This window comes from Canis lupus, chromosome 5 (genome assembly GCF_003254725.2).
Source record: "Canis lupus dingo isolate Sandy chromosome 5, ASM325472v2, whole genome shotgun sequence".
Taxonomy (NCBI): Eukaryota; Metazoa; Chordata; class Mammalia; order Carnivora; family Canidae; genus Canis; species Canis lupus.
The window spans coordinates 41,377,140-41,404,527 of NC_064247.1; the positions used below are offsets into that span (position 1 = coordinate 41,377,140).

The following is a 27,388-nucleotide window of genomic DNA, read 5'->3' on the forward strand; positions in this document are numbered from 1 at the left end:
GCGGTCCTGTGGGGCTCGCGCCCGGCGGATGTAGCCCGAAAAGGCGGGCGGAAGCGTGACCACGCCTTAGGAGCGGGATTCTCGGGGCTGCCGCGGGTCCGAAGCTCGGCGGGCTCAGGGGAGGTGACCCGGCCGCGGAAGGTGGCGCTGGCGGCTCCGGAAGACCCCAGTTCGCTTAGGGCGAGCGCCGGCTGGACCTCCCCTCTGGCTTCTCCAGCATGCGTGGGCACCCGAGGGGCGGCTGCGGGCGCGGGGCCTAGGGATGATCTTCCCGGTCGCCCGCAGCGCGCTCCGCTGGCTGCTACGGCCGGGAGCCCGGACCTTGTCCCGTGCTGCCATGGAGGTGGCCTTCCGCGGTGTGCGCAAAATTCTCTGTGTGGCCGAGAAAAACGACGCGGCCAAGGGGATCGCCGACCTGCTGTCCAACGGCCGCATGAGGCGGGTAAGGAGGGGTATTTCCGATCAGCTGTGCGGGGAGGGAGCTGCGCCGATCACCCCGCGGGACAGAGACGGAGGCCACTTCTCTCGCTTCTGGGTCCCCGCAGTGGCTTCTTGTCTTCTTTTCCGAGTGGTAGGCATGTAAAGACGTGGTTCGGACGCTTCGCCCGTGTGCTCGAACACCTGGGCTCCTCTTTGTCCGCAGCAGCGGTTCCCAGATTTGTCTGAGAATGGGGCGCCGAGTAACCCATATTTAATTTTAACATTATTCCGTGTGATTCGAAAGCTAAGTTGTTTAAGGAAGCACTGACCAAAGTCCTTGGGCTTGGCGGTCAGGCCCTGAACGAGCATCCCCGGGTAACTAGCTGCCCTCATCTCTGCGCACCCCCTGCCTTCTGCAGCCCCACTGATTTCCCCATCTGTAAACGCGTGTCGACAGGGCAGTACTGCCTGGGGTTTGGGATTAGAGGGAACATCAGCCAGTTACTTCTTCCTAGTACCAGCTCATTTCAAAGAACAGGCAAGTAAGAGATGAGAATGTGTCCTAGACACACTGGAGGTGCAAAGGAAGGGGAAGGTTGTGTAAAAGAGGTGGCAGAAAGGCGACAAGAACTGTTCAGGAAAATCTTTGTCAGATTAAAGTGGAATGTTTTCAGGAGGCCATTTGTAAGAGTAGGGGGCAGAAGTTCTCCTTTCAAGATCCCAACGTCCCTAGGCCTCCGTTTCTAGCTCATGGATAATGGGAGCAAGAGCAGAGGTTGTGTCTGTAGAGTTCAGGCCTTTGACCCCTCACAGAACTCCAGTAGCTTTCCCCCCGGCCTTTTCATTCTTCAAACTCTCCACTACCAAAGTGGCTTTATAAAATACCCATATGACCCCAGTAATCCCCCACTTAAAACCTACATTGCTGGGATCCCTGGGTGGCGCAGCGGTTTAGCGCCTGCCTTTGGCCCAGGGCGTGATCCTGGAGACCCAGGATCAAATCCCACGTCGGGCTCCTGGTGCATGGAGCCTGTTTCTTCCTCTGCCTGTGTCTCTGCCTCTCTCTCTCTCTCTCTCTCTCTCTCTCTCTGTGTGTGACTATCATAAATAAATTAAAAAAACAAAAACATACATTGCTTACCTCAATTGATGCAGAAAACACATGTGATAAAAATTAAATCTCTTAATGATAAAAGGCATTTATGAAAATCCCATCACTAACGCTACACCGAGGGTAAAAGACTGAAAGCTTTTTCTCTAAGGTCAGGAACAAGACAAGATTGCCTGCTTTCGCCATTGCTATCCAAGATTACTAGAAGTTCTAGCTAAAGCAATTAGGGAAGAAAAAGAAATCTAAATTGGAAAGGAAGGATTTAAAGTAGGTCTAGTTGTTTGGGACCCCTGGGGTGGCTCAGCAGTTGAGTGTCTGCCTTTGGCTCAGGGCATGATCCCGGAGTTCCAGGATCAAGTCCCACATCAGGCTCCCTGCAGGGAGCCTGCTTCTCCCTCTGCCTATGTCTCTGCCTCTGTCTTGTGTCTCTCATGAATAAATAAATAAAATATTTTTAAAAAATAAAATATGTCTATTTGTGGACAACATGGCTTTGTAGAATAGAAATCTTGAAGCCACAAAAAAGACGTTAGTGCTAATAAATTCAACAAAGTTGTAAGATACAAGATTAGTGCACACGAATGAGTAGCAATGAACGATCTGGAAAGAAAATTAGGAAAACTATCAGGGGCACCTGGGTGGCTCAGTTAAGTGTCCACCTTGGACTCAGGTCATGATCTCAGGGTCCTAGGATGGAGCCCCGTGCATGGGGCTCCCTGCTCAACAAGGAGTCTGCTTCCCTCTTTCCCTCTCCCCGTTGGTGCTTTCTCTTTCTGTCAAATAAATAAAATCTTTAAAAACAATTGTATTTACAACAGCATTCAAAAACACGCTGAAAACTATAAGCTTCTACGTGTGTACAACTTTTTCATGGTTTTATTTATATATTCAGGGAGATTAATCTTTACTTTTTAAAAGACTTTATTTGAGAAAGAGAACACACTGCGCAAGAGGGAGAGGGGCAGAGGGAGAAGCAGACTTTTTTTTTAAAGATTTTTGTTTATTTATTCATGAGAGACACAGAGAAAGAGAGAGAGAGGAGAGAGAGAGAAAGCGACAGAGAGAGAGGCAGAGACACAGGCAGAGGGAGAAGCAGGCTCCATGCAGGGAGCCCGACGTGGGACTCAATCCCGGGTCTCCAGGATCATGCCCTGGGCTGAAGGCAGCGCTAAACTGCTGAGCTACCTGGGCTGCCCTCCTGCTGAGCAGGGAGCCTGACTCAGGGCCTGATGCCAGGACCCTGAGACCACAACCCAAGCCAAAGGCAGACCCCAACTGAGCCACCCAGGTGCCCCTTAGAAAGATAAATCTTAATGAATCCTGCTATACATTTAGTGGCAACAATGTGACAGTTCCTACAGAATGCTTAGAGAAGGGACTTGTATAATTTTTTTTTAAGAGTGGAGAGCACTGCACAAGAGATTACAAAAGCAACATTCTTGTTCAATCTACCAGGTTTTTTTCTTTCTCTAGGCTCCAAAACTACTGTAATTTGGGAGCATCCACTTTCCCTGAGCACCTCATCTGAATGTGGAATCACACATAATTGTGTGCCATCCTCAAATGGGAATTATAGGGGAGCAAGTTTGAAATGTCAGGAAAAATATTTCACATCTTCAAGACTACCTCTGGGAGAGGACACTGCCTGTAAGAGCCCTGGTTGTGGGGTCACATACATGTTATCAGACAAGTCATTTACTTGGAGAGGATTAGAACAGTGATTTTCAGACTGTGTTCCCAAGAGACCTGAGGGATGATGAGTATGCACCTCAGGAGTCACTTGGGACTGGGCTGGGGAGAGGGGGAGTAAACAGACTTCACCCCTGTTGTATATCAGGGTACATTTAAGTGGGAAGGCTTCAGAGCTTTTTTTTAAAGATTTTATTTATTGGGCAGCCCAAGTGGCCCAGCGCCGCCTTTGGCCCAGGGTGTGATCCTGGAGACCCGGGATGGAGTCCCATGTCAGGCTCCCTGCAGGAGCCTGCTTCTCCCTCTGCCTGTGTCTCTGCCTCTCTCTCTCTTTTTCTGTTTCTCATGAATGAATAAATAAAAGATAATCTTTAAAAATAAATAAAAGGACTTAACTATCAATTGGCGTTTGTAAAGGGGAGTTTCTTGACGATATTGGCAACCAGTGAATTCTTAAGTATGAGATACTAAAATAAATTCCTTCTTAAAATTTGTCACTATGCCTCAAAGAGAACCTCGTATCCCACTCAGAAAAGTTGTCTGAGACTAAGGAAGAATCTTCTGAACACTGACCTTTCTTGGCCCTCAGCACATCTCCACTTCCCAGCTGGCCATTTTTTCTTTTTCTTTTTCTTTTTTTTAAAGATTTTATTTATTCATGAGAGAGAGACAGAGAGAGGCAGAGACATAGACAGAGGGAGAAGCAGGCTCCCCGGGGGGAGCCCTATATGGGACTGACCCTGGGATCATGCCCTGAGCCAAAGGCAGACGCTCAACCGCTCAGCCACCCAGGCATCCCCCCCAGCTGGCCATTTTCTTGTCTTCTGTGTAATGTTGGTGCAGAACTCACATGTAACTGCATTTAATGCCCCTGTAGAGGACGGTGGAATCTACTCAGAGAAGGTCTTATTCATCCATGATTGCAAGCTGAAGAATTGCTTTATAGACTGAATTCTATTTCTGACTGGGGCTCATAGTGTTACTGAATTTTAGAGCCAGAGGAGAACTTGGAGGTAACTTTATTCAAAAATAGATATTCAAGGGATCCCTGGGTGGCTCAGCGGGTTAGCGCCTGCCTTAGGCTCAGGGCGTGATCCTGGGGTCCCGGGATCGAGTCCCACATCAGGCTCCCTCCATGGAGCCTGCTTCTCCCTCTGCCTATGTCTCTGTCTCTCTCATGAATAAATAAATAAAATCTAAAAAAAAAAAAAAAAAAAAAAAAAAATTCCAGCGTCTGTACATCTCCTTCAAGGAACATCCAGATGAATAGTCAACTTTAAAAAAAAAAAAAGATGTTCGAAAAGTGAATGACTTGCCTGTGCTCAGCCATCGACAGGTGCAATTGTGCAGTCAGAAAGTAGTAGAAGTATAGGGTGAAGGAAGAAAATTATGTTGTAATCCTTTTTCTGCCTTTAATTTGTGATGTGACCTTGGACACATCCATTCTCATCTATGGGAAGGTGTTAATATTAGCTGACCTTGAGGTTACCTTCCAGCGTAAAAACTCCGTGGACTCTACCAATCACGTGCTTGTAAGTGTTTTGAGGAGCCACTCAGTAAATGGCCTCAGTAATGTAGCCTAGTTTTTGTCTTTAGGAAACACCATTACTTTTCAGTATTATCGCTTACCACTGTTCTGTTTCATATTTAGACTGAGGAATTATTTGTTTTCAATGTAATTGATCTATTTTTGTTTTGTTATAGAGGGAAGGATTTTCAAAATTCAACAAGATCTATGAATTTGATTATCATCTATATGGCCAGGTAGGTGCTATAATATTTCTGTCATACAGCTGAAGTGTGCTTTTAGATCTGTGTGCCATTTTGGGGTATACTCCAGGAGTTTTTTGTTATGGCTGTGAAAAGAACAGCTGTTTACTACTACAGGTCATCCCTAAACTGCTTGTATCTTAAGAGTTATTTGATCAAGTGGAGTGAGCCTGGCCACTGTAGAATATGTTACAATCTTTTAAGAATAACGATTGTTAAGACGTAAAGATCCTTGATTACAGGTGACTTTTTTTTTTTTTTGTGACTTTTTTATAATTTGTAAGGAGATCACTTTTTCTAAGATTTTATTTATGAGAGAGAGAGAGAGAACACAAGCAGGGAGAAGGGCAGAGGGAGAGAGAATCAGACTCTGCTGAGCAGGGAGCCTGCGTGATGTGGGGCTCAATCCCAGGACTCCAGAATCATGACCTGAGCCAAAGGCTCAACCAACTGAGCCACCCAGGCGCCCTAAAGTGGTCACTTTATTTTTAAGATTTTGTTTATTCATAAAAGACACAGAGAGGGGGGCAGAGACATAGGCAGAGGAAAAAGCAGGCTCTTTTCGGTGAGCCTGATGCAGGACTCTATCTCAGGACCCCAGGATCACAACCTGAGCCAAAGGCAGACATTCAACCTCTGAGCCATCAGGCACCCACATGGTCACTTTTTAATTAAATGTGGTCCCATCTCTTTATAGCAAGAAAGACGCTAATACCCAATAGTTTGAGAGAACTTTAAATCACATCACAGGCATCGTGGTGCTAGAATTAGAATGGTGATTATATTACTTTCGCATTTGGCTTCAAAAAGATGTATTTATGTTCATTTCTTCCTAATCAACTGGTTTTGTTTTGTCTTTTTATAGACTTTATTTCTTTTAGAGCCATTTTAGGTTTTTAGAGCCAAGTTGAGATGGCGGTAGAGAGATGCCCTGTAGAACCCCTGGCCCTCCCCACCCCCCATATCCCACAGATACCACCCCGCCCCATGATCAGCATCTTTCACCAGTGTGATACATGTGTTATAGTCAAACCTACACTGGCACATCATAAGCAATCAAAGTCCATAGTTTGCATTATGGTTTTCTCTTGGAGTTGTACATCTATGGATTTGGACAAAAAAAAAAAAAAAAAAACATATATCCATCATCATAATACCATACAGAGTATTTCCACTGTCCCTGAAGCCCTTTGTGTTTTATCTATTCATTCTTCTCCACTTCCCCCCAAACCCTTGACAACCTCCTTTTTTTTTTCTTTAATAGAAGTTCCTACCTTTTATTTGGATGATCTGACAAAATGTAATTGCTAAAAGACTAACTCGAATTTTGTTATCATTCAGAATGTTACCATGGTAATGACTTCAGTTTCTGGACATTTGCTGGCTCACGATTTCCAGATGCAGTTTCGCAAATGGTCAGTACAGTTCCTAGGGGATATTACAGTAAGTTGTGAAATGCTAGAGGAATTTTGAGGCCTGTTGATCTTACCGTAGAGCTTAACAATACTGATGACTGTCTTAGTCCATTTGGGCTGCTCTAATAAAATGTCATCAAGTTGAGGGACACTTATAAACAACAGAAATTTATTTCTCGCAGTTCTGGATGCTAAAAGTAGGAGAGCAGGGTTGCCAGCACAGTCAAGTGAGGGGCCCTCTTCCCCATTGCACTCTGCTGACCTTTCACCGTGTCCTCATCTGGTAGAAGGAGCTAGGGAGCTCTGTGGGGCTTCTTTTATAAGAGCGCTAATCCCATTCATGAGGTACCACTACCTTTATGACATAATCACCTCTGAGAGTCCCCACCTTCCAACAGCATCACATTGGTGTTAGAATCTCAACCTATGTATTTTGAGGGAACAAAAACCATGGAGCCCACAGCAGTGACCTAAGATCAACTGAACCATTGTGAATTTTTGCCATACATTTAGAATAAACCACCTTGAAGTGTATTTCCCTTAAAATAGCCAGACCTATTTTACGTAGTCACTGGATTAACTGATCCTATTGCAGACATTAATGAAAGAGTTCCAGAATTACTACTTAGCTCCTCCAGTTGTCATAGAAAGCACTTAGTGCAGAGGATCATAGCCTTGCTTTTAATCCTCTGGCCTTTTAATGTGGGACCTTTTCTGTTTGGGTTCCATCCATGAGCACACTGGAGCAATTTTTTCTCATTAAAATAGAGGACTTGTCATCTCTGCTGAGGTTGGATGTGTTGTGTTTTCATTTCTTTTCTAGGCAGAGCTGCAATCCCCTTGTCCTCTTTGAAGCAGAAATTGAAAAGTACTGCCCAGAGAATTTTGTAGGCATCAAGGTAGGGTGTTTTGGAAGATGTGTGGCACTGGAGTTGAACAGTTCCTGAGTACAAAATAATTGAACTATGATTTCTGCATTCTGAATGCATTAGAATTTAGAGATCCAGTTTCCCACCAAACTTAGTACCATGATTTTATTTTTTAACATACTTTTTAAAGATTTTATTTATTTGAGAGAGAGAGAAAAAGAGAATGTGAGTGGGGAAGGGGCAGAGGGACAGAGAGAATCCCTAGCAGACTCCCTGCTGAGTGTGGAGCCTGGCTTGGGCTCGAGCCCACAACCCTGAGATCACAACCCGAGCCGAAACCAGGAGTCAGACACTTAACCGACTGAGTCACCCAGACATCCCAGTAACATTTTAAAAATTACTCCCACTCATATAAATGAGGCCACTTAAACTAAGTAGCCAAGGAACTAAAGTAAGCCTTTTTATATATACTACTTGTTTAAATCCTAGGAATAGTATTGTTAAATTATTAATTCTAGGCTCCAGCCCTAATTAGCACAGAGAGATGACAAAGTGTAAAGGGTCATTTGACAGCAAGTTATGAGTTCTTAAGCAGTCAGGGCACGTATAATTAGTTCACTGCTAATTGGGAAACCTTCTTGGGGGTAAAACTCAATTTAGGGATTTCTTTTTCTTTTTCCTTTTCTTCCCCCCCCCCCTTTTTTTTTTTACCAGGATACCATCAGAGCCATGAGAGTTACAAGTATATGTTAGAACTGAATTTTAGGTTTTGTCATACTAGGGTAGTTGTATTAAAGCCTCAATCTAGAAGCTCACTTATGGGTCTTTGATTCTAGGTCGAAGGATTATACTAGTGGCCTTGGCATCCTTAGAGGTTTCCCCAGATCTCTCCCTTCTCTCCAATTTGCCATATTCCAAGAACGTCCCTAAGGTTCAGTCAGATCTCTTTAGCGTAGAAGTGTCAAGTGATAGTGATTGTGTTCTCACTGCCCTTTCCCCACTGGGAATTTTAGAAAACTCTGCAGCGAGAGACTCAGCAATGCCAGGCCCTGGTGATCTGGACCGACTGTGACAGAGAAGGTGAAAATATCGGGTTTGAAATTATCCACGTATGCAGGGCTGGTAAGTGCTGTGACTTCTGAGTTTCTCCACTTTGGAACCACAGAGGTAGATGATTCCCCTGAGAGAGTGGGCTGTGGCTTAGTTTTTCCCTGGAGAGTCTCCCCTCTGGATCCATTCATTCTTACCAGCTCTGTGTCTTTGGAGCCCCAGCTTTCAGGAAAGTCAGGCCAATCTGACAGTTGTTAGGGCTGCATCAGGACTAAATGAGTTAACCAGTGGCTCAGACCCTGTAGCCCATGGCTTGTTACATATTAGGTCCAAGTACATGGCCAGCTCCTTGAGAGCAAAGACTTTATGTATTGTATTCCTTTATTTATTTATTTTTTTAAAGATTTTATTTATTTATTCATAGGGATGCAGAGAGAGAGTGAGAGAGAGAGGCAGAGACACAGGCAGAGGGAGAAGCAGGCTCCATGCAGGGAGCCTGACGTGGGACTTGATCCAGGGTCTCCAGGATCACGCCCTGGGCTGCAGGCGGCACTAAACCGCTGCGCCACCGAGGCTGCCCCTATTGTATTCCTTTAAAGTTACATTTTGAACACGTGCAAGAGAACATATATGCCGATTATACAGAACAAAGAATCATTCTGGAATGAGGTATTAATTTGCTGTATTCTTTGTACAAAGCCTGTTGTTGAAACCAATTTAAATGCCTCGAACAAGGCCAATGATTTCAGGTAACTTCAAGGAAGTGATGCACAGTCCATTCTCAGGCTTCAGATAGTGGATGGTTTCTATTTTCCCTAAATGTGTTTGTGCTGAAACTGTAATGACTCCTGGGAATTTAAGTATGTTAACTTTCAAGAAAGCGTAGGTGTCCCATGTTATTTCTTTGTCAGGATGTGAAATTCCTCCTTTGGACCTTTTCATTGACAATGTTTTAATTTTATCTAAAAGTCTGGGAGAGCAAGTGAGATATTAGGATCTTTTTTTTATCTTTTTTTTTTTTCTTTTTCTTTTTTTGAGATATTAGGATCTTGAGAGGCTCACCAAGAGAATAGCTGAAATTCACTTGAATTGCTAAAACTCACACTGCTGTTATTTCTGACAACACTAAGTTTAGCGGTAATAATGACGTTTTCCCATTAGGTGGTTACCATGCTGTCAGTTTAACCTAATCAGAAAATTGGGTGCAGCAATGTGGTTTGACTTTAACCTTGGTGACTGTTCCACAGTGAAGCCAAACCTGCAGGTGCTGAGAGCCCGTTTCTCTGAGATCACCCCCCGAGCTGTCCGGGTGGCCTGTGAAAACCTGACTGAGCCCGATCAGAGAGTGAGCGATGCCGTGGACGTGAGGCAGGAGTTGGACCTGAGGATTGGTGAGCAGCTGGCCAACTCCTTGTGGGGGTCCATGTAGCAGAGTGGATGTTGGGCTATGGTACCAAGATTTTTGTGTAAGTATGTGCAGGTAACTTTGATCTTACGATCCACCATTTTCTCCTTCTTTCCTTCCTCACATTCTAGGAGCTGCCTTCACTAGGTTTCAAACCCTGAGGCTTCAGAAGATTTTTCCCGAGGTGTTAGCAGAACAGCTGATCAGTTATGGCAGCTGCCAGTTCCCAACCCTGGGGTTCGTGGTGGAGAGGTTCAAAGCCATTCAGGCTTTTGTGCCAGAAATCTTCCACAAAATTAAAGGTAAGGCTGGGGGAATTGTTTATGGCATGGAGCCTAAGGGCAGGGGAAGAACCAGGAGCATAAATGGCACTAATTAAATGTGTGAGGTTTTTTTTATCCTTGCTGTCCTTCATCCCAGCCTATTATGATGTTTGGAACCCGCTTACTTTCCTTGGTGACCCAAAGTATTCCCAAAGTAATGTTTCATGTGCCATTGGACTTTCACTGCAATGTACTTTCTTCTCTCTGTCCTATCACATGGCTTCTGTGAGTCATGGCCTTCCCATTTGTCTGTCCCCAATATAGTAACTCATGACCACAAAGATGGCATCGTAGAATTCAACTGGAAAAGGCATCGTCTCTTTAACCACACAGCTTGTCTTGTCCTCTATCAGCTGTGCATGGAGGTAGGAAAGATTTCAATTTTAATGAACTAGGAAAACTGTTCTGCAAGTTTCCAAGCCACTCCTTTTAGCAGAGGTGATCCTGTTCCATTTTCCTGCTGAACAGTAACTTTCAGCTTGCAAGTCAGGATATCACTGCTCCACCCTTTGACCCTGGAGGTCACGCAACCACTTGGCAGGTCTGTGACACTGCACATTTATTGGTTCCATAAGAGAGAGCTGTGCTTTTTCTACTTTACCAGAATATGGTGCAGGAAAACCTAGCAAGTTAGATACACTGAGCTCCTTGTAAAGAGCACCTGGAGTCCACTCTATTTGCAGAGAGAAATTTGGATTTTGAAATACAAATTTCCTCATTAACAAATCCATTAGGCTGAGTTCTTTGTCTGTTTATATAGTCTCTTAAGTGTGAAGTTCGGCAGAGCGCCTGGGTGGCTCAGTTAAGCATCTGACTCTTGCTTTCGGCTCAGGTCATGATCTCCGGATGGTGAGAGTGAGTCCTGCATCAAGGTCCACACTGAGCATGGAATATGCTTAAGATTCCTGCCCTCTGCCCACCCCATTCTCTCTCCAAAAAAAAAAAAAAAAGTGTATGAAGTCGATCTTAAGATTGAGTTCTCTAGCTTATAGTGTGTAATTTTTCCTATTTCTAACTTGGCATTACCCAGAATTTTAAAAAAAGTAATACTGTGCATGTGTAGATAGGAAACAGTTCTTAGGAGATGCACAGGCTGTTGTTAGGATTTATGAAGTCACCCCTCAAAGCCTTGGTTTGAGTGGGGAGGTGGTGATGTCTCCACTACACTGTGGGCGCTACGAGCTGACTTTACTTGAGGTCATGTCATGGTTGGAGCAGGGACATTTGCTGCTCCAGAATGGTGAGCAGAAGCTGCCGCAGGAAAGATGGAGAAGATGCACCAACAGATTAATATGGCCTCTGCTTTTTCTGGCTTCCTAGGATCCCACGGCAACTGTGGTGGAGGTCAGGTCTAAGTCAAAGAGCAAATGGAGGCCTCAAGCGTTGGACACTGTGGTATGTTCCAGATGAGTGCGCCAGCTCTGACTTCCTGCCTTTGGGACCATACTTCTGCGGCAGACAGTGGCCCAGTGGCAGGAAGCATCACCTTTCACGGGGCCATGCAGGAAAGTGCTTGGGAAGAAGAGAAACCCCAAAACAGGGTGGGCCTGCTTAGTCTTCTAATGCTTTTTTTTTCTTTTTTTCTTTTTTAAAGTTAATAAATGCAATAGAGCTGCTTTGTGTGGGATTTGGGAAACAAAAGAGGAATCACCCCTCACCTTGCTATCCTTATGTAATCTCTGATATAATCGGAGTGTCTTCCTATTTTTTTTAATATTATTTATTTGAGATAGAGAGAGAGGGAGAGAGAGAGAGAGAAGCAGACTCCATGCTGGGAGCCTGACGTGGGACTCGATCCCGGGTCTCCAGGATCACACCCTGTGCTGAAGGCGGTGCTAAACCGCTAAGCCACCGGGGCTGCCCTCCTATTTTTTAATATGTGTGTGTTTTATATTATCGTTGGAATAGCTTTTTTCCGCCCAAGCTTTTTTTTTATTTTCTAATGTTTCTGTATCATCTATATAAACATCATTTTTAAAAATCTGCATTAAGAGCCTATTTTAAAGGGAACAGGACTTCTCAAATGTTTAGACCCAGGAAGAGCCACCCCCGTTGGACACAGCTGGGAGTTAACTGCCTTAGAGGTGCCCCTTTCTAATTACCACTTTGCAGGAAAATTCAGGGTATAGTTACTGTCGGGATTCAGTCTGGAGATTGAACATAGAGAATGAACAAGCAGGCTAAGAAACATGCAGGGACTGGTGGGTGACGTGTATATATACATATGTGTGTGTGTGTGTGTGTGTGTATATATTTTTTAAGATTGTATTTATTAGAGTTACAGGGGGAGAGAGAGAGAAAGGCAGAGATACAGGCAGAGGGAGAGGCAGGCTTCACGCAAGGAGCCCGACGTGGGATTCGATCCCGGGTCTCCAGGATCATGCCCCGGGCCGAAGGCGGCACTAAACTGCTGAGCCATTGGGGCTGCCCATATTTTTTTTATCTTGAGTGTGGCTTGGTCTGTGTGGTGTGTGTGGTAGCAATGACAAGGGGAGAGTTATGGACTGATTTCCTGTAAAAGGCTTAACAGTGGTTGAATATGCTTTGACGTATAGCCAGCAGTGCCAATGGAATGTGACCAAGGGGAAAGACAGCCGATTATCTCCCAGGAGTTCTTGAACACTGGTGTTCATCATCCAGGAGAAGTTACTAGGGACTCAGTGGTGTTCCCACAGTGTGGTTTCCAGACTGCCTGTATTAGAATCTGTGTATTAACTTGCTTGTTACAAAATGCAGATTTCTGGCTTCTCTCCCAGCCCTCCTCTGTCAGAATCCGCAGTGCTTAGGGGAATCTGTTGGCTTCCCTGGTGATTCTTGGTTTGCACATCAGTGTCTGAAAAGCACCAGTTGGGATCTGGCCCTGCTCCTGCCCCTGCCTGGCAGGCCCAGAAAGCTCTCCTCAGCAGTCTTTTTCCCTGTGTGATAGTAGCTGGAGTGACAAGCCCCATGTTTGTGAAGATGAGTTGTGTGGCTGTGTTGTGCCGTCTGACTCCTGCACTGCACCCTAACTTGCCTATGACACATTTAACAGGAGCTTGAGAAGCTGGCTTCTCGAAAGTTGAGAATAAATGCTAAAGAAACCATGAGGATTGCCGAAAAGCTCTATACTCAAGGGTAAATATTCCACATTTGGGAATGGAATTCAGTACATCTTTATAAGGGTGAAATATTTTATTTCATTTTATTTATTTGTTTTTAGAGAGGGGGACAGAGGGAGAGAGAAAATCTTAAGCAGACTCCATGCCCATGATGGAGCCCAACACAGGGCTCCATCTCACCACCCTGCAACTATGATTTTTGCCAAAATCAAGAGTCGGACACTTAACCGACTAAGAGTCGGACCACTTAACCCAAGTGCCCCATTTTATTTTCTTAAAGGATTTTATTTTTAAGGAATTTCTGCACCCAACATGGGACTCGAACTCACAACCCTGAGGTCAAGAGTCTCATTTTCTACCCACTGAGCCAGCTGGGTACCCCAGGGTAAACCATCTTAGAGCTTATGGGATAATCCAAACTGTCTAGATATCACCTGAGCTCTGAAGTAGAAGAATTTTAACATTGGCTTTTCTGATATGGAAAAGACGTTTCAAAATCATTTCCTAAAATAGGAGCCCGTAGAATGAAAACACGTGCAACTGTTGACCTCTCAGCAGCTGCCCCCATGGCCCTGGCAGGGGGCATGCAACGACTTTTGGTAGTCGTTTGCTGGCATAAATCATCCCACCTCAGGGATTGTGAACACCCCAGGGCCATCCAGTGACAGTGTGGTCCACGCTAACCCTGTGGCAGCCACGTGCCACAGGTGACCACTGAGCGCTTAAAATTTGGGTCATCCTAATAAAAAATGTTAAATTACTTGTAGGGTCCACATTTCAGTTTATTAGGCAACATGATTCTTCCTGTGCTGGAAGCAAATTCAGAAGCCTGCTCCATTGCAGCTCTCAGGGCCACAGGGGTCCCTGGCAGACCGACTGTGTTCCGGGCCACACAGCTGCTGGCAGGCTGAGCAGTAGTGAGTCCCACCCTGTTAGTCCCTTTCACTTATCCTCTGGCTTCTTGGAGTGTTTCATCCAGCCAGCCTGCTGTTGTTGGGGGGTCCCATGTGAGAATTCTTCTCAGCAGAGGGAAGCTAGCTAGGGTGCTTCAGTTGAGCCAGCCAAGGCAGATGGGGCATGGCAAATGTCTCTGGGTGTTTCTAGTCTAACTCAGTTGTTTCTAGTGCCATTATCATAATTTCTTTCAGGTACATCAGCTATCCTCGAACTGAAACAAACATTTTCCCCAAAGACTTAGACCTGACAGTGCTGGTGGAGCAGCAGACCCCGGATCCACGCTGGGGGGCCTTTGCCCAGAGCATTCTAGAGCGGGGTGGCCCCACTCCACGCAATGGGAACAAGTCTGACCAGGCTCACCCTCCCATCCACCCCACCAAATACACCAGCAGCTTGCAGGTAGGTTTCCCTGCCTCCTGGAATCCGGGAAGTGAGAGATCAGTTAGCACTTGAATTTACTCTGTGGGCTCTTGCTTTAGGAACTAAGTGATTTCGAAAGAGCTATTCCATTTTAGCAAAGAGATGTCAGTGTCAAAATTCTCCTGCTTTGTGGTTCTGCTTGGCCTCTGTGAGCCGCCACCCTACAGGGCAGGCTCTACTTTGTCCAGCTCCCCTTCCCCTTCTCTGTCAAACCCTCGGCGTGCAGGCTAGGCCATTCCCCTTCCCTATGCCCTTGCACAGCTCATATGTTGCCCCTAGAGAACCACTTGGTTTCCTTGGCCCCTCCTTAACTGGAGAAATCCCCCCCTGCCCTTCCTCCCCTGGACTGGACCAGTTTCCATTCCTGTCCTGATGCTATGACACTCAGACGCTGGCCTCCTGTTGAGGTCCAGTGGTGGCCTTTGAGGCAGCCCTGAAAACTCAGGTGTTTCACCTGTGCTTGGTAATGCTGGGCTACTTGGGCTTGTTTGACAAATGCAGGCTTATGGCAAAGCTAAGTCCCATTTGGTCTTTGTTTTCTTTTTTTATTAATACATACTGTTCTTCTCTGACTTTATTTACTTATTTCTATTTATCTATCTATCTATCTCATGAGAGACACAGAGAGAGAGGCAGAGACACAGACAGAGGGAGAAGCAGGCTCCATGCAGGGAGCCTGACGTGGGACTTGATCCCGATCCTGGGTCTCCAGGATCACACCTTGGGCTGAAGGCGGCACTAAACCGCTGAGCCACCCAGGCTGCCCTGTTCTTCTCTGACTTTAAAAGTATTCATTTTAGACAATTTAGAAAATTCAAAAGATTAGAAGGAAGAAACATTTGTCAGCTCCCCATATGCTAAAATATTTTCAAGTACAACACTTAATGATTATATAGATGAACCATAATTTTATTTTGCCAAATCTGTTTTTTAAGATTTAAGTTGCTTCCAACTTTTTGACACGCGATAACAGTTAACATTTGTGTCAATATTTGAGTGGGCCTCTACTTAGTTCTTTGAATACATTCAGGAGGAGAATTACTGGCTATGAGTGTGAGTGTCTTAGGGGCTTCTGACAGAGCCTCACGAGGTCCTTGATTACTTCATTGGTAGAAAATCACCACAAACCCCGTGAGTCTGGGCTGCTGGCTACAACCTTACTGTGTCTTATATACAAGGGGTCTCTTGTTAGCTTGTTATGCTTTTGTCTCACCTTTTCCCTCGGTTGGGTCTATGGCATAAGAATTGCTTCTTGGTCTGGAGGGCAAGATGCCTGCCTTGCTTCTCTTTGCCTGAATAAGGTAATACCTAAACCCACAGTGCATGGCAGGTTGGCGCAGCGCTCCATGCTGGTGCAGGGGCTACAGGAGCCATGTGTCCTTTTCTGCGCAGAATCTGAGACTATAAGGTGGCCCAAAGCAGCCAGACTACCAATGAGTGTGTGGGCCTTGGACAGTAATATTCTGGAGGGAGTTGCAGACTCTTCTCTCGTCTTCCTAGGGAGATGAGCAGCGGCTGTATGAGTTCATCGTGCGGCATTTCCTGGCTTGCTGCTCCCAGGATGCCCAGGGGCAGGAGACCACTGTGGAGATTGACATCGCTCAGGAACGCTTCGTGGCCCACGGCCTCATGATTTTGGCCCGAAACTATTTGGATGTGTACCCATATGACCGCTGGAGTGACAAGGTAATAAAGTGTAGGCCTGGTCAGAGGTCATGTCTCACCCCATGGGCCTCAGGGAGAGGGGAAGACAGTCGTGTTCCTCACCCTCAGTGCGGTCTGATGGATCAGGGCGATGGTTTTTGAAATGGCAGTTGTCTTTTGCCTCATTGCCTCGTCGAGTGATTGGACTGATGCTTCTGCTGCTCCCTGTAGACCCTCCCTGTCTATGAGAGAGGCTCCCACTTTCAGCCCAGCACTGTGGAGATGGTGGACGGAGAGACCAGCCCACCCCAGCTGCTCACCGAAGCCGACCTCATTGCCCTCATGGAGAAGCACGGCATTGGTCAGTAGCTTGTGGTCACGGTAACCAGCATTTCTTGCGTACTCCCTGTGTGTTAGGCACCATATCTCTTCTGGTCTTCACAAGTGCTCTCCCATGAGTGTCCTATTCTTGACTTCTTTATAGCTAAAGTGAGGCTTAGAGAAGTTTAGAACTTGGCCTAAAGCCGTGATGTGTGCAAGTTTTTGCTTTTTTTTTAAAGATTCATTTTATTTATTTTAGAGCAAACATGGTGGGGGACAGGAGCCAGAGAGAGAGAATCCCAAGCAGACTCCACTCAGTGCAGAGCCAGATGCAGGGTTCTATCTCAGGACCCTGAAATCCTGACCCAAGCCAAAATCAAGAGTCTGGACACTCAACCCCACTGAGCCACCCAGGTGCCCCAACGTGCGAGTTATTAAAACCTTGGTCTGAATAAAGTCCACACTTAGGCTCTTAACCTCTGCTCTCCACCAGCCGAATCAGGACATCAATGTGTCCCAGAACTTGAGGGTCTAGACTGGGAGCACCCTAGCCAGGTCCTGTCCGTGGACTCAGGATTTGAGGCCTACACAGGGGTTTGTTTTTATTTTGAATACGGTATCCACATTTAAAACTTGAGAGATTCCACATAAACATCTGTGTGTTCATCCTGCAAAGTGCCAGGAGATCTGGCAGGCCAAGCCTTTGCTTCCCTGGGGGAACAGTTGGTTGAATTGGGGTGGCAGCTGACTCTTCTCCATTGTTCACACTTGGCTTTGCTCTGTATTCGCTCCCTGCCAGGCCCTTGTGGAGTCTGCATTTGCCACCCTGCCCTTAGCCACAGGTGGCTGTGCTCTGAGTTTTTGTTAAAGCATTTCCCGTAATCATTTAGGAACCAAGCTGAGGTTGAAAAAAAAACTGGGCCAGACTGTTTTTCCCAGTAGGTCCCATCGCCCCAGGTTTGCGAGCAGGACCCCTGTGTCTGATCTGCCACCCCCTTGTCCGTGTTTATCGCAGTTCTGAGGTTCTCTGGCAAATCTAGCTCAGAAGGGCAGCGGCCTGATGGAGAAGGAGGTGGCGCTCTGGAAGCCAGCTGTTCCCCTGGGCCACAGCTGCCTTACTACCAGAGGCTTTTGTAGTTCTGTGACTTGGAAAGAAGTGTCCCTCCTGGAGTCCGCTGGCCATCGTTGTGCTATCGAGAAAGCCTGTAGGTTTAGGTAGAATTAAAGTTTACCCATGGATTTACTCATTAAAAATGTGAGGCTCACAAGAGTTAGACCTTGGTCTAGGTCCTGGGGACACAGGAATAAGGCCTAGGCATTCTATTTCTTCAGAATGTCACCAGCTTTACTGAGACATGATTCACATAGCATATAATTCACTGACTGAACATGTACAATTCAGTGTTCAGTATATTCACAAAATTGTGCAACAATCACCTTAATTTTAGAACATTTTCATCATTTCAGAAAGAAACTCCATACCCCCTTCCCTTCCATCCCTTCAGCCCTGGGCAACCACTAATCTTTCTGGCTCCTCAGATTTGTCTGTTTCACACCTTTTGTACCTGTAGAATGATGAAGCACATGACCTCTTGCAACTGACTTCTTTCACTTCAGGTGCTCCCAAGGCTCATCCATGTTGTAGCACGAGTCAGTTCTTCCTGCCTTTCCATTCCTTCTGTTGTGTGCAGAGACCACATTTTGTTTATCCATTCATCACTTGATGGACTTTTGGGTCGTTTCCGTTTTGGGGTGACTATGAATAGTGTTGCAGCACAGAATTTGGGTGCAGGTTTGTGTGTGGATGGGTTTGTGGTTCTCTTGGGGAGATAACCAGGAATAGAATTGCCGGGTCCAGTGGTACTCTCTGTTGACCTTTTGAGGAACTTCTGGACCGATTTCTATGGCTGCTGCACTCTCCAGCAATGTGTGAAAGTTGAGGTTTCTCCACATTCTCACTAGCATTTGTTCTCTATGCTTTTTGGTTATGCTTCCTACCGAGTGGGTATGAAGTGGTAATTCTTTGCAGTTTTGATTTGCATCTCCTTGATGGCAGAGCTCCATTTTCAAAGATCCCTTTGGCCACAGCGGAAGGAATGGGTTGGGTGGGGGAAGCTAACAGAGAGGGGGAGACTGAGCGTGTTGTACTGATGCAGATGACTTGATATGGGCTCCAGCCGTGGCCCTGTCACGTGGAACAGAGAAGGACTTAGAGGAGTTTCAAAGCCAGCATTGACAGCTTTGGGGAGTAAGTGGATGTGAGGGAGAGGTACTGTTTCCGTGTGGGCCCAATGCAAATGAAGATTATTAGAGAATTGGAAGTCCAGGCAGAGGCAGTTCTCCCTGCTTGTGTGCGCTCACTTGCGCGCGCGCTCTCTCTCTCTCTCTCTCTCTCTGATAAAATCTTTTTTTTTAATATTTTATTTATTTATTCATGAGAGACAGAGAGAGGCAGAGACAAAGGCAGAGGGAGAAGCAGGCTCCATGCAGGGAGCCTGACGTGGGACTCGATCCCAGATCTCCTGGATCAGGCCCTGGGCTGAAGGCGGCACTAAACCACTATGCCACCCGGGCTGCCCCAAATAAAATCTTTAAAAAAAAAAATGTCCAGGCAGAGGAAGGTGCCTGTGGAACATAGTGGGGAATGTCTACATTACCCTGAGTAACTGGAAGTGGCTTTCAGGTACTGACGCCACTCATGCGGAGCACATCGAGACAATCAAAGCCCGGATGTATGTTGGGCTCACCGCAGACAAGCGGTTTCTCCCTGGACATCTGGGCATGGGACTTGTGGAAGGTAAGCAGGGGGAGCTTGCAAGGGGTGGTTGCAGAGCTGTGCAGCTAAAGCCCCTCTTCCAGGGGTGCTGCCTGGGGCCATGCAGAACGCTGCTCTCTTCCCCACAGGCTATGACTCCATGGGCTATGAGATGTCCAAGCCTGACCTCCGGGCCGAGCTAGAAGCTGATCTGAAGCTGATCTGTGAAGGCAAGAAGGACAAGTCAGTGGTTCTAAGGCAGCAAGTCCAGAAATACAAGCAGGTTTTCATTGAAGCTGTGGCCAAAGCAAAGAAGTAAGTCCAGACCCTTCTTGCCTGCACATGAGGTCATTTGACTCTGCTTTCTGGGCTATAACCTTTCCCTGAGCAATGGGAGGGGATGGGGGTGATTTAACAGAACCATTGCTCCTCGCAGTGTGTGCCCTGCAGATGGTTAAATGTCCCCCAGGCTGCTGCTTCACCAATGGTGTTGTGCCTGGTAGGGCAGTCCACATGCAGCTCCTCCCCCTTCGGGTCTTCCTCCTGAGTTCTATTCCTTCCTGTAGAGCTTCCTCAGCATAGAAATAGTAACTAGGGCAACCTGAGTGGCTCACCGGTTTAGTGCCACCTTCAGCCCAGGGTGTATTCCTGGAGACCTGGGATCAAGTCCCATGTCAGGCTCCCTGCTGCTTCTCCCTCTGCCTATGTCTCTGCCTTTTTCTCTCTCTGTCTCTCATGAATAAATAAATAAAAATCTTTAAAAAAAGAAAAAAAGAAACAGTAACTAGAAAAATCTGCTTTAGTTATTCTAGGCTTTAGAGATGCCATTCTCTGGAGTTTAATTCTGTCTTGAGTTAACAGCAACATGATCTCGTGTCCATAAACTCAGTGCTGCGGTGTGACACATTTGTTCTGTATTTGGAGGTGACCATGTAGCAAGCAGTATGTGTGCCTGTTGCTAGGAAAATATGCATTTTCTACCCTGTACCAACTTGAAAGAGAAATGAATGAAATGGGGTGCCTGGCTGGCTTAGTCGGTAGAGAGCACAACTCTAGATCTCGGGGTTGAGTTCAAGGCCCATGTTGGGTGTAGAGCTTACTTAAAATCTTTTAAGGTTTTATTTATTTTTAGACAGCAGGAGTGCATGTGACCACACACGCAAGTTGGGGGAGGGATGATGGGGGAAAGGGGGAGAGAAAGAGAATCTCGAGCAGACTCCACACTGAGTGCAGAGACTGACCAGAGGCTCAGTCTTACAACCCTAGATCATGACCTGAGCTGAAATCAAGAGTGGGACACTCAACCAGCTAAGCCACCCAGGCACCCCAAAAATAAAATATTTAAAAAGAGGGAAATGATTGAACTAATTTTTTTTCTTAAGGTTTTAATTTATTTACGAGAGACAGAGAGAGAGGAGAGAGAGAGAGAGAGGCAGAGACATAGGCAGAAGGAGAAGCAGGCTCCATGCAGAAAGCCTGATGTGGGACTCAATCCCAGGATTCCAGGATCACGCCCTGGGCTGAAGGCAGGCACTCAATCGCTAAGCCACCCAGGCGTCCCCCAGTTGAGCTAGTTTAAATGTAAACCCAGACAAGCAGACACTTCTGGAATGCTTACAGGCCCTGTGCAGTTGTTTGGTTGGTTGGTTGGTTGGTTGGTTGGTTGGTTGGTTGGTTGGTTTTTTTTAATGTGAGGCCAGTAACATGTGGAAGTACCTACCTGTAGCTGGATCTGTCCTGGGAACACCAGGAGCCAGACACAGCTCTGTCTGCCTCTGTTCTCTGCATCAAGCCTGTACTGAGCAGCCAGCTGGTGTCCCTGATTACACTCATATTGTGTGCACATGAGAATATCATAGGGGTGCCTGGGTGGTTCAAATAAACATCTGCCTTTGGCTCAGCTCATGATCTCAGGTTCTGGGATCAAGCCCTGTGTCTGGCTCCCTGCTCGGTGGGGACTCAGCTTCTCCCTCTTCTCATGCTCGTGTGCACACGTGTTCTCGTTCTCCCTCTTAAATAAAATCTTTTTTAAAAAAAGACTATTGTGATTGTTTTGCTCTTCCTTCAGATTGGACGAGGCCTTATCCCAGTACTTTGGGGAAGGGACAGAGGTGGCCCAGCAAGAAGCCATCTACCCGAGCATGCCAGAGCCCATCAAGAAGTGTCCGCAGTGCAACAAGGATATGGTCCTCAAGACAAAGAAGAATGGCGGGTCAGTGCCCAACTCATGGCATACATCTGCTTGCCCAGCACTTGCTGGGTTAGCTGGACACTCTTTGCAAGGCCCCATCATTGCATTTTTGTGTCGTTATGTAAAGGCAGGCCTGCCATTGCCTGCCCTCGGACTAGGTATTGAAGGGTAGCTGACAGGGATCTGGCCTTGGAGGCGTGAAGTGCTCTCGGATTCAGAGGAAATGTGGGATAATGGCTCCACCACGTACCTTGTGCATAGGATATTGCCTACCCACTGTGTGGACAATGGTGGAAAAGCTTGAGCTGAGGATCCAGTTGGGTCTGAATTCAGATCCCACCTCTGCCACACACCCAAGTTTTGTGCCCCAAAGCAGGTTACTTAGCTGCTGAGCTCTAGTTTTCTTTTCCGTAAGCCTAGGGCCATGGTATCTACTGTAGGAAGGGTGAGGATTTGATGAAATGGGCTTGAAGTCCAGTGTAGAGCCTGATGTGTCAGAGATACTCACCGACACTGCTTTGCTGCTTCTAATTTTGGCTCTGGACTGGACCTGAGCATGCCAAGTCCCTCCTCCTCCTCAGCACCTCAGTGCAGAGTGGGCTGTGTATCCCGACACTACCTGGGCTAGCCCCTGGCCTCTGGGGAGGGTTCATGGCAGCAGTGGGGAACAGAGGTGACAGCTGTCATTTATCACATGCCATCCCTGTGCGTGGCTTTTTTTTTTTTTTTTTTTTATTTGTTTATGATAGTCACAGAGAGAGAGAGAGAGAGAGGGGCAGAGACACAGGCAGAGGGAGAAGCAGGCTCCATGCACCAGGAGCCCGACGTGGGATTGGATCCCGGGTCTCCAGGATCGCGCCCTGGGCCAAAGGCAGGCGCTAAACTGCTGCGCCACCCAGGGATCCCCCTGTGCCTGGCTTGATGCATAGTTCTCCACAGATATTCTCGACTCCATAACCATGCTGCAGAGCAGCATTTTCACCCTGGTTTTCTCCGGAGGGAAGGCTGAGGCAGCTTGTCCCCATCAGGCAGCTGGGAGTAGGGGGTGGGGGGCAGACAAGAAAGGCAGAATATAATCCCAGGTCCTCCTGGTCCATTATTTTTTCAACCCCCCTCGGGATGCATCTGTATCACTACTGTGCTGCTACGTGAGCAGGTGGTTTCCCCAACTACTGATCTGTCACTGGCCCAGGCCGAGAGAAGGCCAGCCTGGCCTCAGAAACCCGAGGTTACCCTGGGCCTGAGCTGGGAGCAAGGCTTGGGTTGCCTAGAAACACAGAAGCCAGTGCCAGGGTGGGCTGAGCGCGGTGCGGGATGGCTGCATGTAAGTGCCAAGCAGCGCCGTGCTGTTAACTCAGGCTCTCCAAGCACTTGGGTCACCCGGGAGGGCCTAGCGAGTGTCCTGTGGAATTCACCACTCCAGGGCTCATCTGACAATTTACATTTCTCATTTCGTGGATTTGCCATTTGAATAAGTGGGGTTTGGGGTTTGGTTGGTAGGTTTTTCCCCTGGCCTAGTCCTACCCAGGCATGCTAAAGGGACGCATCACATTGGCTACTCCAGCCCTAGAGTTTCGTGAACTGGAAGCATAAGGATGTGTTGGCCGAGAACGGTGCGGTGCAGGTGTCAGGAGTAAAGACGCTTTCATCATCAAACAGATCGGGTTCAAAAAAAACAAACAAAAAAAAACAGATCAGGTTCTATTTGCAGCTCCCCAGCTCACCACATGTGCATCCTTGGGCGGGTTTCCTGGCTACACTCCCCACCCATTTGTTCCACTGTGAACTGAGGGTGCTGCTGGTCCCCATCAGAGTTGTCATGTGGGGAAGTCAGGCAGCATCGGCCTGGAGCCTGAGCAGAGCCCTTGGGACTGGGCCTTCCATAGCCCAGGTGATGGTCGGTGGGCTGGTTGTTTCCAAGTAGGAAGCAGAGTCAGCAATAGCAGTTTCTTTTGTTTAGGGAGATGGGGAATAAAAGCAGGCCAGTTTCTCTGTAATGAATCAGCCAGAGTAGTGTCCTTGCCAGACAGGCAGCTGCTCAGGAATGTATGTTCCCTGCGGTCCGGTGGCCCCTGCCCAACCCTGCTCCCTGTGCTCCCCAGGTTCTACCTCAGCTGCACGGGCTTCCCGGAATGTCGCTCAGCCGTGTGGTTCCCTGACTCTGTGCTGGAGGCCAGCAGGGATGACAGTGTGTGTCCGGTTTGTCAGCCTCACCCCGTTTACAGGTGAGCGGGGCCCCGCAAGGCTCAGGGGCCTTCCCTGCGCTGGGCAGAGCTGGGTCGGCAGTCCTAAGTCGGTTTGTGGCCTGTTCCTGCCTTTGTGGTGTGGAAGCCTGCCCTAGGGCAGGGTCCTGGGCTCTTGGGAGGAGCCCTCTGTGCATCTGAAGAGCCAGGAGGCACCCTTTCCCTGCCCTTTCCAGCTAGATTGCTGCCCAGTAGAGTATGAGGAAGTGAATCTGCACGGATGTGTCAGGTATCGTTTCCAAGCTCCTGCCAAAAGCTCAGAGCCCTTGTGTAGAACTGGTCATAGGCCCCCTTACACTCTTAAAAATCATCGAGGAAGGAACCCAGAGAGCTCTCATTGTGGGTTAAATTTGTCAATACTTATACCACATTCTAAAATAAAGTGAAGGCATTTAAAAAACATCTTTGTTAATTTTACAGTAGATAACACTGCATGGTAACATAATAGCATATTTTTATCTATATTCAAAGCAAAAAATAATAATAAGAAAGCACATATTTGCAAAGCAGAAAACAAAAGAAATGCATTGTTTTCCATTTCTGTAAGTGTAATGTCTGACTCAGTAGGAGACTGTTGGACTTTTGTGTCTGCTCCCAGTCAGTCCGGGGCTCATTGCGTGAGCTGTAGCCTCTGGCAAACTCCTGCTACAACATGAGCAGGACCTGTGTAACTTCTCAACCATGTTACAAAATAGTTCTCACCTCATCTTGAAAGGGCCCAAGAGCCTCCAGAGTCCCAAGAACTGCTGATTACAGGAAGTGAACCTTTCTGAAGTTTCTGTTTGGGTGATTAATCTGGGTGCTTTCTCTCATCTTCTGGTCTCGCTAGGTTGAAGTTAAAGTTTAAACGCGGCAGCCTTCCCCCGACCATGCCCCTGGAGTTTGTTGGCTGCATCGGCGGATGTGACGAGACGCTGCGGGAAATCTTGGACCTGAGGTTCTCACGGGGCCCCCCCAGAGCTTCCCAGCCAGCTAGCCAGCCCTCTAACTACCTGCAAGCTAGCCAGTCCCAGAACAGAACGGACAGCGCCCCCCGGATGCTGCCCCTGCCCGCCGCTGCCGATGGGGAAAGTAATTCTGTGATCTGCAACTGTGGCCAGGAGGCCGTGCTGCTCACTGTGAGGAAGGAGGGTCCCAACCAGGGCCGGCAGTTCTATAAGTGTGGTGGCGGTGGCTGTGACTTCTTCCTGTGGGCTGATAGCAGCGCCCTGGAACCCAGGGGGCCTCCTGCCTCTGCACTGGGGCCTGCGGGCGGCTCGCTGGGCCACCCACCTGCTATGGGGGACCGCCGGGGTGGGTTTGGCAGACCCGGAGATGATGGTGGCCGGGGCATGGCCTGCCTGTGTAGCCAGCCCGCCGTCACCCGGACTGTGCAGAAGGATGGGCCCAACAAGGGCCGCCAGTTCCACACGTGCGCCAAGCCGAGAGAGCAGCAGTGCGGCTTCTTTCAATGGGTGGACGAGAATGTGGCCCCAGGTGAGGCGGGGCGTGCTGTGGGGTGGCCTCTCCTGAGCTGGGTGTGGTGCCGAGGGCCTGTAGAGCCCCAGCCCAGGTCTGCATGGTGTTGTCTACCTTGGGGACAGAGGGAGGGAGGGAGGGCAGCAGTGGAGCTGGAGGTGCACGGCACTGTGCCAGGTACACTGTCTTCGCCTTCATCAGCTGGGCACTGTGCTCACAACTGCACCGGTAGGCAGTTGAGGCCCAGGTAAACGGCCTGCCCTTGCTTGGGGTCACACAGCCAGCCGGCCTGAGGTCTGCCTGGCCCTGCAGCCCCTGGCTCCCCTAGCTTCCGTATGCTCACGAGGTCCTTGTTAGCAGCTGCATTTCCTGAGATGCTGAGCCTGGGGATGTCTGGGAATCTGCTGGGGTTACTCGGCTTGGGCCTGGTGTCCTGAAACCGAGGATAGTGAGAATTGCTACCCAGACATCAGAACAAGGGGGACAGTGCCCCCAGAGGCACTTGGAAACGGTCCATGCACACAGCAGAAGCTGCGTTCATGTAGGAGAATGGCCAGGAGGCCTGGTGGGAGCTCTGGTTGGGCAGAGCTGGGTCCCAAGCCTGGCTGTGGAACCAAAGGGCTCAGCCTCACAGCCTCACAGTTTTCTCAATGAGATGGGCACTCTCCTGCCTTTCCTAGGGTTGCTGTCTTATAAAAGTTAGGTAGTCTCCGACTGATTCAGGCATACGTGTTGACAGCTCTGCATGGACACAACGAACCCAGAAGGCTCGGTAAGGCATAGGGCTGGCTACCGGTGCCAGAGGGGGCCATGACAGGCTCACGTTTGAAGTGTGTGAGAGGTGGTCCGGCCTTGCACACGCTCCAGACGTGCACAGGCCCCTTGTCCTTCTGTTGGAAGGAAGCAGTGTGACCTCCTGGCCAGCTGATCAGTTGTCCTGGCTGACAGGGCAGCTAGAACTAAGGCCTAATTGAGGCCTAGAAGGATCCAGAGCTCAGTTAACTTGCATGGAAGGTGGGGAGCAGGCTGTTGGGCCCGGGCCTGTGGGGTTTCGCTGCTTCTCCATGCAGCCCCAGGCCAGTTGGCTGAATCTCTGCTTCTGGAAGAGTTGGCTGAATCACATGCATAAAGTGACAACAGTGCCCTTCTTATCAGGATAGTGTTTGTGGGTTGAGGTCTTTAAGGGCTTGGGGTTCTCAGGGAATGGCATCAGGGCCACGGAAGGTGGGGACTCACCGCGTTTTGACAGGAGGGAAGGGAGCCCGACCTGTGGGTGGATGTGACTGTGCAAAGCCTAGGGGTACACCCTCCACCAAACACTTGGTCCTGGACTTCCTGCCTCTTCATGTGTCTGTTCTGAACTCAGCCTTCCCCTGATTCTTCCCGCAGGGACTCTCAGAACCCCAACCTGGCCAAGAGGCAGAGGAAGAACTCAGGGGCCAGAGGCCAGAAGCAAAAGAGCCCGGGCCAGTTCCGCAGACATGGGGTCCACTCCAAAGAAACCCCGGAAATGCAGCCTTTGCCACCAGCCTGGCCATACCCGTCCCTTCTGTCCTCAGAACAGCTGAGAGGCAGGGGTGGGGAGAGAAGGCCGCTTCCTCAGACCTACCCCTCTCATCTCATGACTAAGCTGTTTTCACTAGGAACAGGGGGTCCTTCCCTGACCTGGAGGCCTTGAGAAAAGTGGTGGCTTTTGGAGTCTGACCCACTTGTGCTCTGGTGTCAGGATCCAGACCATCTCTGGTAGACAGTGAGCCTCGGCCTGGGGCATCTCACTCCTGGTGCTGTGGGGCATTTAGTGGCAGGGTCAGCGCATCCCACGCTGTGGTGTCCAGGGCTTTCTTCCCTTCTGGAAAGGCCGCTTGAGGGACCAGCACTCTAGGCACAGGCTCCAGGCAGCCTGGAGGGGGCTTCGCGCATGGACATTCTGAGAATGGAGGGTGTAATGTAAGAATGTGGCTCTTGTTCTAAAATTGTGTCGAAGAAGCTTTATTTTTTTTTTTTATCTAGATGCCACTGTGGCCAAGATACCCCACAGTTCATGTGCCTTAATAAAGATTTCTGTCCCTCAGCTCTGGTGGGTGTGGTGTAGTGTCTGGTGGACAGTGGTGGAAGCAGTGAACACAGACATCACCCAGTGCTCAAGGGACCTCTCGCCAACCTCTCGCCCTCTTGGCCTCTCAGCCCCAGCCCTTCCTCCCTGTCCACATGGTAGGCGGCAAGCCCAGCTATGCCCAGCCCCATGAACA

General features: G+C 48.3%; 1 protein-coding gene across 2 annotated transcripts; it reads left to right on the forward strand.

The window, feature by feature from the left end:
• The first annotated feature begins 13 nt into the window (after positions 1-13).
• On the forward strand, positions 14-27,210 carry TOP3A (DNA topoisomerase III alpha). Of its 2 annotated transcripts, XM_025428166.3 has the most exons (19): positions 14-442; positions 4,925-4,984; positions 6,332-6,405; positions 7,229-7,304; positions 8,288-8,396; positions 9,572-9,715; positions 9,861-10,031; positions 10,317-10,417; positions 11,373-11,447; positions 13,084-13,166; positions 14,299-14,506; positions 16,028-16,213; positions 16,403-16,532; positions 19,176-19,289; positions 19,397-19,562; positions 21,316-21,459; positions 23,541-23,663; positions 24,511-25,157; positions 26,529-27,210. In XM_025428166.3, exons 1-19 carry the CDS (start codon positions 263-265, stop codon positions 26,705-26,707), a joined length of 2,970 nt encoding a protein of 989 aa, XP_025283951.3. In that variant the 5' UTR covers positions 14-262; the 3' UTR covers positions 26,708-27,210. The 2 variants fall into 2 exon arrangements, with proteins under 2 accessions (XP_025283951.3, XP_048966225.1); XM_049110268.1 differs by lacking the exons at positions 14-442; positions 7,229-7,304 and having other exon boundaries at positions 4,924-4,984.
• The last annotated feature ends 178 nt before the right edge of the window (positions 27,211-27,388 follow it).

What these genes read in the sequence shown, in the direction of transcription:
- TOP3A (XM_025428166.3), top strand. Translation starts at nt 263, where the DNA reads ATGATCTTCCCGGTCGCCCGCAGCGCGCTCCGCTGGCTGCTACGGCCG. An exon ending in CCAACGGCCGCATGAGGCGG is followed by an intron (nt 443 to 4,924) that starts GTAAGGAGGGGT and finishes GTTTTGTTATAG; the next exon opens with AGGGAAGGATTTTCAAAATT. An exon ending in ATTATCATCTATATGGCCAG is followed by an intron (nt 4,985 to 6,331) that starts GTAGGTGCTATA and finishes GTTATCATTCAG; the next exon opens with AATGTTACCATGGTAATGAC.